Source organism: Fukomys damarensis, unplaced genomic scaffold, assembly GCF_012274545.1.
Source record: "Fukomys damarensis isolate Sample0158 unplaced genomic scaffold, DMR_v1.0_HiC HiC_scaffold_15, whole genome shotgun sequence".
Lineage (NCBI taxonomy): Eukaryota > Metazoa > Chordata > Mammalia > Rodentia > Bathyergidae > Fukomys > Fukomys damarensis.
Window position 1 is genome coordinate 8082996 of NW_022900927.1, and position 13878 is coordinate 8096873.

Consider the following 13878-nt stretch of genomic DNA (forward strand, 5'->3'; position numbering starts at 1 on the left):
GTTCCAAGTAAGAGAATGTAGTGGAACTTTTGTCTGTAGTAAATCTCCATTTTAAATAATCAGAGCAGGGAATGTCAGAGAGTGCAGACTGGCAACTAGTCATGCTTTCTGTCCTTTAAAGAGTAATGTCTGCTTACATCTATTCTTCATGACTCAGTATCCACTCATGATTAGCCAACAAAACTGTTGTTTAAATACAGAGATGATACTACTCATTATATATAAAAATGTAGCTTAGCATTCTGATAACTTATGGGAGTCTACTAGAGTACTATTTTAAATATTTACCAGACGTTAAGGATAATTAATAAAATTAATGCATAATAGATTTTGTTTTGATGGACAGTGAATTGAAAATAAATGAGCAAAATGATGGTTTTTCTCTTAAATCTTTCAAATCTTTATTGATAATTGCAGCAAAAAGGCCATCATAAGAGAAGATCTGTTAAGTGCAAGATTTTATGACTTGACTCTGATACATAGTAAGTGATTTTTTTTGTTCGTTTGTTTGTATCTTTGTTGTTGTTTAATGCTTGTGCCAAAGTTCTCATGAGCAATATTTTGGTATGGAAAACAGTTGAGCACAGAATTGTGCATTGAGTACATTCTATATAAGCTTTGCTTTTGAAGAGCCATTTATATTTTTCCCTCCTCTTCTTTCCTGTTTGTTCAGCTTGGAGGAAGGGATGGGAATAGAGGGGCGCAGTGTGTGTGTGTGTGTGTGTGTGTGTGTGTGTGTGTGCGCGCGTATGGGTGTGTGCATGTGCACACATGTGAGTGTAGAAAAGAGCATTTCTCAGTGATTTGGTATCTAGCAAACTGTGTGGTTGTCTTAACACCACTATTTAGCACTGGTGTCCTTGGTGAAGATGGTAAAAAGAATTAATAATTGTGAATTAATAACTGTAAACAGTAGCAATGGTAGTCAGGAACGAATTCATAATTCCTGGAGGCAATTGTAGCTTGGCTTTAGCCACCTTTAGATTTGAAACTTTGTTTGGATAGAAAGCACCTCTACCATATTATTTACAAGAGTACTTAAATATTCCTGTCTTTGTGTTTGCTTTGTAATTCTGAAATTCAAGAAAGCTTTGTAGCAGGGCTTGAATAAAAGGACGTCATGTAGTGTCCTGTGACTTCCTTTGGGTTTAGGTTGTTTATTCCATTCTTGAGAACACCTTCCTGTAAGTTGTTTATAAGCCAGGAGGTGGGCATTTATTTTGTAGGCTAGCCAAGTGATATATGACTGTGTGTTGTATTTCAAGGGTGAAATGAACTGAATGTGCTGATGAATTGGACGTAGAGTATATGGGAGGGAAAAGTCAAGGGTTACTGCAGGATCTTGACCTGAGCAAGTGAAATGAGTGTTGCTATTAGCTGAGATGGGGAAGGCTTAGGAAGGTGTATTAATAACTCTCTTTTGGGGCTGGGGATTTAGCTCAGTGGTTCTTTCGCCTGCCTCACAAGCACAAGGACCTGAGTTCAATCCCCGGTACAAAAAAAAAGAATTGTCTTTTGAAGTACAGTGATGGTTGCAATGCCTGGTGGTGGGGCATAGGGAAATATCAGTCAGAGGACACAGTGGTTCACATAAGCAGAGTGAATCTTCTGGAGACTAAATTACAACAGTTTGAACATAGTCACCAATACTGTATTGTCCACTTGGAATCTGTTAAGACAGTAGATCTCAAGTTTTCTCATTATGAGGGGGTGGAAATGGTAGCTGTGAAATGAATATATTAGTTTGATTATAGGGATTATTTCACAGTGTATATTGTATCGAAACATAAACTTTTTTGCACATATGATGTCTACTTTACCTCAAATAGAGATCCTCTGAGAAATGTGGTTATTTGTGTATCATGTATAGGTAAGATGTATTCATCTTCAGGTTATTTTAGTTATAATAAGTTTATTGATATGTTTTTATTCATGCTTGGCTCCTAAATTGAAGATTTATTCTAATTACCATTTATTTCATTACTCTTGAATTTAGGCATGTTTAAGATCATGGTGATCAGAAATAATACTGGAAAGGAGGATTGAAATCCTAGTTCTGACCAAAACAACTAACATTTTATATTATACCATAAAGGCTAATTCAAAACAAAACAAACACCAAAGTTTTTGTTTTTCATTCAAATACAATGTAATGTAGCCATTTTATGAGAATTAACATAGCAAAGATATTCCAAAGGGATAAGATTATAGTAACCTGCCAGAAAATCTAAAGCAGTCAGAAGGAATAAGCCAACTCTGTTCTGAGATTATGGTGCTCTTTGTCTTCAAGACTCATTTAACTTGTATGTGAGCAATACTGAGGAATCAATTTTCTCACATTTTAACATCTCTGAAATGAAATTGTCTTATTTGTTCTGTGTTAACACTGTTGACCAAGAAGCAGCATCCTTGGTACCTCCTGCTAATGTGTGAACATACAAAGTGCTGTTGTTAAAGTTACGAAAATTGGTAGTAGCAGCTTGGGAAAAACTCCCTGGATCATTGTGGATTTTCTTAACTTTTTGGCCATTTGTTAAAAGTGCAAGTGTTGGGGAAGAATTAATCACATGTGTGCCAGCATTCCCCAAGGGGTCAGAAGCTGGCAAATTCTACATATTTAATTGCAAAGCTAGTATAATTGAGTTTTCATAGATTTTCTGAAGAGTCACCATTGTTTTTGACCCCACAAAAGATGATATTGTATGAAAAAGTATACATTGACTAACTCAGGAGTTGAAAAGTAATTTGCAAAAATTGAATTCTTTGTATAAAGGAGTTTTAGGAATATTTTAACCAATTTATTTCTGATCTATATTCATTTTAGTTACTCAATTTATGGCCTATATTGGTTTCCGAGATCTGCCATAACATGATACAAAAATGGTGGCTCAAAACAACAAAAATTTGGGCCGGGGATTTAGCTGAGTTGTGCTGTTGCCTGCTTCGCAAGCGCAAGTTCCTGAGTTTGATTCCTGGTACCAAAAAAAAAAAAAACCAAACAAACAGAAACTTATACTCTATCTCACACACTAGAAGCCTGCTGGCAGAGGCCCATGCTGTATAGCTGGCTGGCTGTGTCCCTTGATCCCTCCTTCCTATGACTGTGCCCAGGGCCTTTGCATTGAGCTCTCTTTCGCCCCTCCCTTGTTGAGACATATCTTTCTAAATTGCTTAGGCTGAACTGGAACTTGAGATCCTCTTGCCTTGGCTCAGAGGACTAGGATTACAAGTGTGCACCACCTACCTGGCTTTGATTGGGCTCCTGCTAAATAAAAACAGAACAGTAATTGTCATTTTTATCCTTCTTCCTTGCATCAAGAAACAGTTTGAGGAGCTGGGCGCATGCCTGTAATCCCAGCATTTGGGAGGCTGGGGCAGGAGGATCGCTGTGAATTTGAGACCAGCCTGGGCTACATAGCGAGTTCCACGTCAGTCTCAACTACATCGTGAGACCCCGTCTCAAAAAAAAAAAACCAAAAAAAAAGAGAGAGAAACAGTTTGAGGAGTTGCCCCAAACCTATCAAACACGTCAGTCTCAACTACATCGTGAGACCCCGTCTCAAAAAAAAAAACCAAAAAAAAAGAGAGAGAAACAGTTTGAGGAGTTGCCCCAAACCTATCAAACATGTTGAATTAATTATGTTGGCCGGTAGCTTCACAAAAGAAGAGATAACCAGGCATAAGTAAATAACATTATAATGGAGTAGTGTCTACCCTGACCCCCAATCAAAAGACTTTACTAATTTATAGGATATGCCCGGACAGAGATAAATAAGTGACAACAAGGGATGCGTTTAACAAAATACAGACCACAAATTTCCTGACATCAGCAAATTCTGTTTAAAAAATCAAAGAGAGGAACCTATAAATTTAAAGCAACAGCCAACCAATTATGATGTATGGATCTATTTGGATCCTTGTTCTAATATGTTATAAAAAGAATTTTAAAAAAATACAACTTTGTGACATTGTGGAAAACTGAATAGACTTTCATATTAAGGAATTACTATTTGCGGCTTCTCTTTTGCTTTTCATTGTGATAATGGCATGAAGAATACTTCTTCCTAAAAGACCACTTTTTAAAAATAGTTAAACATTGAAATATTCACACAATGATACTATGTCCAGGATTTGTTTGAAAATGAAACTGAGGAGGTAATAAAATGGGCTGTAAATCCCAGGGATTTAGCTCAGTGGCACTGCGCCTGCCTTATAAGCACAAAGTCCTGAGTTCATTGCCTGGACCCCACCCCCCAAAAAAAAAATTGGCCATGAATTAACAATTCTAGAGGTTTAGATATGGTTATATGCTTATCTAGCATGTGTGAGGTCCTAGGTTTGATCCCAGGAACACAAAATAATGAGGAAAGCAGCAGTACTGTGAGAATATAACCGTCCACCCAAGTGGTATATAAGATAATTCTAGTCCCTGTAGTTAATTTCATTGAAATACAGTGTATTGTCTTATGTTTGTGCCTTTTTTCTAGTAAGATTTTGTTTCTTCAGAGAAGTGATTGTTTTCATGGTATAATATTTTCCTAGAGTATTATACAGTGTAGTAATGGGCCTTGACCACAGCTACCTGATAATAAGGCAAGTAGATAATCCAAAGGTGAAACACACAGAAAACAGACTCAGAAAGCTGAAGTGATAAAAGCATGTAAGAATGATGCCACAAATTTCAGGGACATAGTTTTCTTTCGTACAGAAAGGGAGCTGAAAGATAGTGGGAGGAGTTTAGCTGTGTCTGGAATGTATGTGATGAAAAGCAGAATATTCATATTAGTAAATCTTTGTAGATGTCCTTTTTATACTTTATGGAATGTAACAGTTGATTATAAATACAAACTAAAACTCTTAAAAGGCTAAATATTTTGTTCAAAATCATTTTGCTAATACTTGGAGCACCCAAAATTTGGTCTATTCTTGTGACTCCACAACCAGTGTCTATTTCTACTAAAGCATTTATCATTAATGACCCCCACTTAGAGCCTGTCACTTTGTGATTTCTGCAACCTTGAATTAAATTATTGCCTTATTCTAATGGCTCTTTTTTTGCCTGTACTTTGAAACTAAAAAAATAATTTAATATGAAGCCAGCTCTGTCATTTTTATAGGATAATATCTTCTCCATACTTAATATAATTACCAGTGATTTTTTTTTCTTACCTTTCGGAAATATGGTGTCGGTTTTTGTTTTTTCCACGCTGTCATAAATCATAGCTCTAAGAATAGACTTGTAAGAATTTTAACCTTTAATTTTTCACATTCCTTGTGAGATTTCTTAGCATTTAACAAAATGCCTCATTAGAGGACTGGAAGAACCTATACATTTTACTAGAAATTATCCTAAAGTTTAGGGGCAGTAATGAACCTATCATTTATCAGAAAAGCAAATTCTAAATGTTGACCATTTCATGACTGAACAAGGTAAAGGTAGATAAAGTTAAGATAAAGGTGGAATTAGTGGGAGAGTGTACAAATTGAGTACACTTTTATATATCCAGCTACACCAAACAGCATGGTGTGTGTGTGTGTGTGTGTGTGTGTGTGTGTGTGTGTATTTATATCCCCCCCCCCCCGTATCAGGGATCAAACTCAGGAACTTGTGCTTGCAAGGCAGCCAGGGGCACCACTGAGCTAAATCCTCAGCCCTCTGATGGATAATTTAACTTTCTTTTAATCAAAGAACTTGAGAGAATATCCCATCTCTTTACCTAGGCTTGCTTAGTTTTAGAACTCTGTTTAGCTTCTTTAATTTCTTAAAGAGTTTTGAAGTCAGAAAAACTTTTTAGATATGTGTGACTTTCTACCAGAAGTTTTCTCTTGCCGAGTGTGGTGACGCATGCCTGTAATCCCAGCACTCAGGAGACTGAGGCAGGAGGATTGCTGTGAGTTCGAGACCAGCCTGGGCTACATAGTGAGTTCCTGGTCAGTCTCAACTACCTAGTGAGGCCCTGTCTCAAAAAACAGAGACAACGACAACAACAACAACGACAACAAAAAACAGAAGTTTTCTCTCTCTATTATGTACTGTTCAAACTAATGAAGAATTTTTTAATCTGTGAAATTCTTATATCTGGACTAGAAATTATTAGTAAGCTCATAAGTACAGCATAACATTAGGGAAAACTCCAGCAGGCCTAAAGGATGGTTTTATTGGAAGTTATGCCACTTGGGTTTGATGCTAGTTTTTTCCATTTAAACAACTATGGCTCTAGCAACTAAGTTACTTAATGGTTAACTTAGTGTCATCATATAATGAAGACACTGTTGCCTCCCTAGAGGTATTATGAGAGATTAGAGAGCAAACGCATTGGTGAATTTGTTGTGTTTTATCCCTTCCCCTTCTTTTCTTTTTTCTTTTTTGGCACAAAAAATCAAACTCAGGGCCTTGCATTTGCAAGGCAGGCACTGCTCTACTGAGCTACATCCCCAGCCTAGCATATATATTACTCCCTTGCTATGTGTACTGTACATTCTTCTATATAGTTGGGTTTTTTTTTTAACTGGATCTCTCTGTAGTTTAGAGTGTCCTTGAACTCACTGCGTAGCCCAAGATGGCCTTAGACTTGGAGCAGTTCTCCTACCTCAGCCTTCCCAGTGCAGGGATTAGTCATGCTCCATCATACCTGGTGAATTTGTTAGATGTCACTTTCTTTTTTCATCATAACTAAATAACTGACTTATACTTTTGTTTTAACTCCTTTGTGTTTAGGTTGAGAGGCCCTTACCTGAATGCATGAGACCAGAAATGAGTTCAGATTTTAAGTTTTTTGGGAACTTGAAATGTTTGCACTGACTCTACTGGGGTATATCTCTAACTAAAGATATGAGGGGCCAGAGATTTAGCTCAGTGGGGCTGCTGCCTGCCTCAAAAATGCAAGGTCCTGAGTTTGATCCCTGGTACAAAAAAAAAAAAAAAAAAATCTGAAATACTGCAAACTCTGAAACTTTTCAGGCATTGCCCAGATTTTGGAATTTTGGATTAGGGATGGTCAACCTGTACTTTCTCTTGAATGAACATTAAATTTGATTTGGGTTAATGATAATTGATGTCGTTTTTAAAAAAATTCCCTTTCAGGCATTTCTTGCTGTTGTACTTAAATAGGCAGACTAGGCCTGTTCAAGTTTGTCTTTATTGACTTTGGAATCAGTCAAACTACAATGCTTGCCAAGTGCTGGGTGTTAAGCTCAAAGCCCGTATTGAACTGGTTTTCTCGTACAAAAGCTTTCTTGAAGCGTCTTTTAAGGGTTAGTGTTTCCTAAAATGTGTGTTTGGGATATAATGAATAAAGTAAGACAAGTTTCCAGTTAATTATGGCAGATTGAATACTTGTTTAATTCTCTGATCCTTCCTAGTATTCTACTAAAATGATAAAAATGTAATAAAAAGGGAAATTCTCAACCACAAAGACAAAGAGAACTAGAGAGGGGAGAAGACAGTGTGAGGACAGCACATTCTTATGTCCTAAGAATAGAAATGTGAAGTGATTTTGTGAGGGGGATACAAACTGTGTTAGCAGAAATATAGACCTCTCGTGGGGAGAATGAGTTAAGAATCAAGTCAGTTCACATACAGCCGAAAGTGGTGGTGGCACATGTGGCACAAAGGGCTGTTTGTATTATTGAAAGCTCTAGAAGGTGTGTCATTAGTGCACTGGAACCTTACAGAGTTTCAGCTTTGGAGTCCTCCATTATTTCTGAAGGCAGATAGGAGATGGTGCTAAAAAACCAAATTGATTAACAATTTAGAGGAACACATTCCTGTCTGAACAGGACCGAGGAAGGGAACTACTCTGCAAAAGAATGGAGGATTATCCTGTAGAGTCAGGACTGAATCCAGCTAAAGTCGTAATATAAATGAGGATATGAGTCAAGAGAGGGAAATTAAATTTTATGGTGAGGCTTCTAGTTTTCTGCCTAGGATCATTTTCCAAAGTACTGACAGTCTTATTTCTTATATTCCCCAAAATAGGAAGTAGGAGGCATCTTCTGGAATACTGATTTGCCACAACAGTTTAGCAAGTTAATTGACATTTGGGAGTCAGCCAATGAAATAACCAGATTTCCATTTCCCGATCCTACAAATGAAAACTATTACTTGAAAAGCTCTGACTCCCTCTAGCCCATCTGTACCATTTTCAATCAGTATTTTAGTGTCCCACAAGCATTTGAGGATTTCCAGATATTTGAGGGATGTCAGTATAAAAGATCAAAATAGAGAAAAAAGAAACCTCCTAATAGTGTCAAACAGGAAACAACCTGAAAAAACGTCATAAACATGAACAGCAAAAAAAAAAAAGCTAGAAATGTGGCTCAGTACAAAGGTCTTGGCTTCATTCCCCTGAACACAACAAAGAAGAAAAAGGGTGGGGGACACACAGACACAGAAGGAAGATGGAGTGGCCTTAGAGGTGAAGGGATATTTCATGAGTGATATAATAAATATTTTTTTAAAGCTTTTAGAGATTAAAAAATATAGTGGAAATTTAAAAATTACACAAGTAGATAAGCTTAAGAAGTCTCAGAAAGTAGGACTAAAAGAGTATTTGTCTATAAGAGGTTAAATATTAATTTAAGTTGTGGTCAAAATATGTGGTGAATATTTAAATTTTTAAAAATTTACTACAGCCAGAGACACATTGTCATTTATCTCTCTCAAAATACTTGCGCCTCACTTTCAGGAAAAGTTTTTAGGGGATTAAGTATAGTTACAATACATGTCTAAATATATTAAATACACTTACTGCTTTAAATACTCTTAACTCTGTCATTCTTGCCACTTTGTGAAGCGAGTCTGGAAGTCCTCTTTCTTGAATACCTTTACGAGGTGAGATTAAAAAAAAAAAATTACATGTGTCCTTATCCACCTTATTCCCCTAGATCTGGCACTGGTGCTGTGTGACTTCTCGCTTTTCACCAAAGTGAAGATGATCATGAAAGGTAAATGTTTTGAATGGATTTAGGACACTGAGGCAGCCACAACAGTGCAACTAAAGATGTGAACAGAGGACTTCCAGAACTGCTTCAGAAGGTGGCAAAAGGGATGGGATAAGTGTGTTCCAAGCAAGGGGGGATTATTTGAGAGAGATTAATGGCAATATGTCTTTTAAAGAATTTTTTAAAAAAATGTGAACATTTACCATATTTTTTGACCATCTAAAATCCTAAAAAGGAATCCTAGAGAAAAAAATAAAAGACAGAAAATTTTTCAAAAAAGTAACAGAAAGAAAGATTTCCTAGAATGGTAATACTTAGGTGTCCAGATACAATGAAATAATATGGTACATGGTAAATGAGAGAACTATACCAAGTATTTTATAAAATTCTAAAAGTCTTAAGGACAATAAAATCTTAGGAGAGGAAGAATAAATAAGCTACTACCAAAGGTCAGGTATGGTAGGGCTTGGTAGCACATACCTGTAACCCCAATATTTTGGAATCTGAGGCAGGAGGATTTAAATTTGAGGCCTACTTGAGCTACCTGTGTGTTCAAGGTTGTCCTGCACTACATAGCAAGACCTTGTCTCAATCAATCAAAAAAAGAAATTAGAATAAAGTGGTATAAAAACAATTAGAGTATCCTTTCTCAGTTGTAGAGGAGTCAGTGTGTCTTTCACTGACAAAAGTGAAGGAACAATCCGAGATTGAGAAAATGAATTTCAACCCTGGGAAAAGTTAAAGAGGCCCATCAGGATTATGGCAGAGGACAGTTCAGAATAACTATTGAACAGCAGCTTTGAGAATTAAAAGTTTAGACTATAACAGTATTAAAGGATGGTTATTTCCAAGAGAGTAGGGACAAATTTGATGGATATGTTGATGTGTTAGTGTGTAATAAGAGATCTACAATACTCTGGGAGGCTGAGGCAGGAGGACCACAGCCCAGGCTGAGCAACTTAGCGCTTTAGCAAGTTGGGGGATGTAATTCAGTATAAAAGCCTCTGTTTCACAGGTGGAGAGATCTATACTTTTGTTGTAGAGTTACAGAAATTAATGGTAGATACATAGAAAAGGGAATAGCTGTTACTAGCTTTAGGTAAAGCAAGAAGTTGTATGGGGAAAATATCCATGGTTTAGCTCCTATTAATAGTTATGTAGTTATAATGTTATATCATGTTGATATATCAAATATAGACAGTGAAGTCTGCAGAGAGGATGGGTATAGCAGTGATAAAGAGAAAACACCTTTATCTTCCATTTAAAAAACAATAAAACAGCCAGGTATGGTGGTATATGACCAGAATGCCATCACTGTGGGAGGCTGAGGTAAGAGAATTACAAGTTTTGAGTCCAGCTTGGGCGACCTGGCAAGGCCCTGTCCATCCATCCACCCATCCACTCATCCATCCATTCATAAAGCAAGCAAGCCGGGAGGTAGCTCAGTGGGTTCAAGCTTCAGTAAAACACACTAAAATACATCTGAAACAACAACTAAAAAAAATCCTTATTCATTTTTTTGTTTAATTATTTTTGTGTATCTTATGTATAAAGACATTAAGAAATAGTTAAACATTAGAAGAAACAAAGGATTTGAGGAGTACTTTTGGTAAGCAGAATTCAGGAGTGAATAGTCCTGTAATTTTTGTTGGTATCATGCCTGGAAGTGCTGCTTGCTCACATGTATTACATTCATAAAGATTACATGAAAAGGCACATCACTGCTCTCTAAAGGAAGATCAGCAAGGTCCATTTGTGAAATTATATGTAGGTGACCATGATTTAGAGAAATTGATCAGTATTGAATGTTTCAGAGGTTGTCATTGGAACCACTGAGTACTTAGTATGGCCAGAAAGTTCAACAGTGCTTTTCCTAGAGAACATTTTGTCTAATGATTGTTTCCTGAGATAGCCTTCCAAGTGAAAGCACTCTAAAACAGTGTATATTCATTAGGTATCGAGTATTATCAAGATAGTTCAGCACTGTAGGGTGTACAAGATACTATGTAACCCAGCACAGGAATTCTGGGAATGCAACTGGGTACTACCATACATTTTTACCCTTGGCTTCTTAGGGAATTTTGAAAATCATTGGATTATCTTTTAGATAGATATTAAAGGGATGCTATAGAAAGTTAGTTTCTGAAATAGTCATCTCCATTGCTCTTAACATCTAACTTTCATTTGATGCAACAGTTGGGGATGGGATGTGTGTGATGAATGATGGACTCTGAATCAAATAGCTGTTATATAGTAACTTAGAAGGAAATTAGTATGCCATTAAGTAGAAAGTAGGCTCTTTGCAACTGGACTAACAAGTGCACACAGAAATACACAATCATGCAGTTGCAGGGAACAGGCCCCCTGGTTAGTGTGATTTATTTTGTAGAAAGTTAGTGGAGTTTTTGAGAAGCAAACAAGGCTAAAGGCTAAAAAAATTTGTCAAAGGGCTGAGGATTTAGGTCAGTGGTGCCGTGCCTGCCTTGGCAAGGAAAAAAAAATGTCATTAGTACTGTTAGCATTTTCTAGAGTTTTGAGAAGGGTATTAGTGATAGTAGCAGTTTATTGTGAACCATTTATTGTTAGGTAGGGGTGATTAATAATAGAAGCTTGATGATAGAGGAAAACTAAGAACAAAATCTGTAAAGATGTCAATAGTTTTTGTGGTTTAGAGCCTGAATTTTTCTAATGTGGAAGTATTCATAGAAATTAAGCTTAGATCAGTTAAACAACAACAAAAGTCATAATGTGGAGAACAACATCACTATAGAAAGTATGTTTTTTTTTCCCCTTAAAGTAAGTAAAATTGACAAAATCATATTTTTACTTTTTTTTTTTTTTGTACTGGAGATTGAACTCAGGCCCTTGTGCTTTCAAGGGACAAAATCATATTTTGGCATACATACACATTGTAAGATGATTACTACAATCAAGCTAATTAACATATCTATCAGGTCATATACAGCAATTCTTAATTTCCTCCACTTAAAAACATTTCATGTTGCTGGGCGTGGTGGCACAGGCCTGTAATCTCAGCACTTGGGAGGCTGAGGCAGGAGGATCGCTGTGAATTCCAGACCAGCCTGGGCTACATAATGTGTTCCAGGTCAGGCTCAACTACATAGTGAGACCCTATCTCAACTTCCCTCCCCCCACCAAAAAAAAAATGTGCTCAGCAACTCATTCCCAGAGATAGATTGAATAGTTACATGAGCACCAGTCTGGATGATTTCTTGACATGATTTTCTTGACATATTGCTATTAATGTATTTTTGAAAATAAAAAACGGGCAGTGCCATATATATTGTTTTGTAACCTGCTTTCGTATCAACATCATGATTTAATGATACCATTAATAGCTTTACCCCCACCTCTGTGATCTTCTCCTATACCCCTCCCTCTTCTCACCCTTATTGCCAGTTTGTCTACTAATAGTCTCCCTTCTGCTCTCATGTCATCTCTTTTTGATTCCACATTCTAGGTAAAACCTGGTAAATGTCTTTTTGTGCCCAGCTTATTCTACAACATGATCATTTTGTAACCATTTTCTTGCAAATAACATAATTTTGTTCTGTGTGTCAGAATTATACTCCATTGTCTTTCTCTGTCACAATTTCTCTATTCTTCCATCAGTGGGTACTTAGGTCAGTTCCTTATCTCGGCTGTTATGAGTTGCCATAACAAACATGCTTATACTGGTATCACTATAGAATGCTGGCTTTAATTCCTTGGGCTATATACCAAGGAGTAGTCTAATTAGGTCATATGGTAGCTCTGTGTTTATTTGTTTGCAGGTTCTCTCTGTTTGGTTGCCGTAATTACTATACTCGTTTACATTTTTACCAGCATTGTAGGAGGAGGGTTCCTTTTCCCTTGCATCCTAAACAGCATTTATTGTTTTTTATGTTCTTGGTAATAGCCATTCTTATTTTGCTGAGATGGAATCTTAGTGTAGTTGTGATTTGCATTTCTCTAACAGCTAAAGATGTGGGGACATTTTTCATATCTTTATTGGCCATTTGTACTATTATGGAGAATTTCACTTACCATATAGTATTTGGGTGTGAGTGTTGGTGTGTATTGGTGTCTAGATACTAATCTTCTGTCAGAGTAGCTGTGAAGGGTTTTCTCCCATTCATTAGGCTGCCTCTTCTGTCTGTTGGTGGTTTCTTTTTCTGTGTAGAAACTTTTTAATTTGACATAGTTCCATTTGTTGATTCTTGGTATTATTTTTTCTCTTATTGGAGTCCTATCCAGATATTGCCAGTGCCAGTGGCTTCACGTGTTTCCCACTTTTTTCTAATGGTTTCAAAGTTTCAGATTTTATACTGAGGTCTTTGATCCATTTTGAATTGATTTTTTTACAGAGTGAATGAGCTAGGAATCTAGATTAAGTCTTCAATAACCAGATACCCAGTTTTCCCAGTGCTGTTTGTTAAAGAAGCTGCCTTTTCTTTAGCATACGTTTTTGGTGCCTTTGTCAAGAATCAGATGGCTGTAGTTGTATGGGTTTATGTTGTGGTCTCCCCACCACCACCCTGTGCTGGGGCTTGAACTCGGGACCTTTTGCTTGCCAGGCAGGTTTGGCACCATTGACCTGCATCCCTGGCCCAGTATGGATTTATTTCTGTGACCTCTATTCTGTTTCACTGATCTATATGTCTATCTGTCAGTACTGTACTGTTTTTGGGTTTTTGTTTTGTTTTTTGGTTTTATAATATAATTTGAAATCCAGAGTCTGAATTGATATGATACCTCTAGTCTTGGTAATTTTGCTTAGGATTGCTTTGACTGTTTTGGGTCTTTCATGTGTTCCTATGGATTTTAGGATTTTTTTTTTCTAGTCATTAAAATTTTGATGGGGATTACAATGAATCTGTAGATTACTTTTGGTAATGTGGGCATTTTACCTTTTTTTTTTTTTTTTTTTTTTTT

At 36.7% G+C, this 13878-nt stretch overlaps 1 protein-coding gene across 5 annotated transcripts in view; it reads left to right on the plus strand.

Moving 5' to 3' along the window:
* Positions 1-13878, plus strand: part of Scaf11 (SR-related CTD associated factor 11) — a 45756-nt gene that overhangs the window by 18257 nt on the left and 13621 nt on the right. For 3 of the 5 annotated variants that reach the window (XM_010638365.3, XM_010638366.3, XM_019209645.2), the window contains exons 5-6: positions 418-482; positions 8887-8946. In XM_010638365.3, coding sequence (XP_010636667.1) covers positions 418-482; positions 8887-8946 — 125 coding nt within the window. The remainder of the gene's footprint in view (positions 1-417; positions 483-8886; positions 8947-13878) is intronic. The other 2 variants (XM_010638367.3, XM_010638368.3) reach the window with 1 other exon arrangement.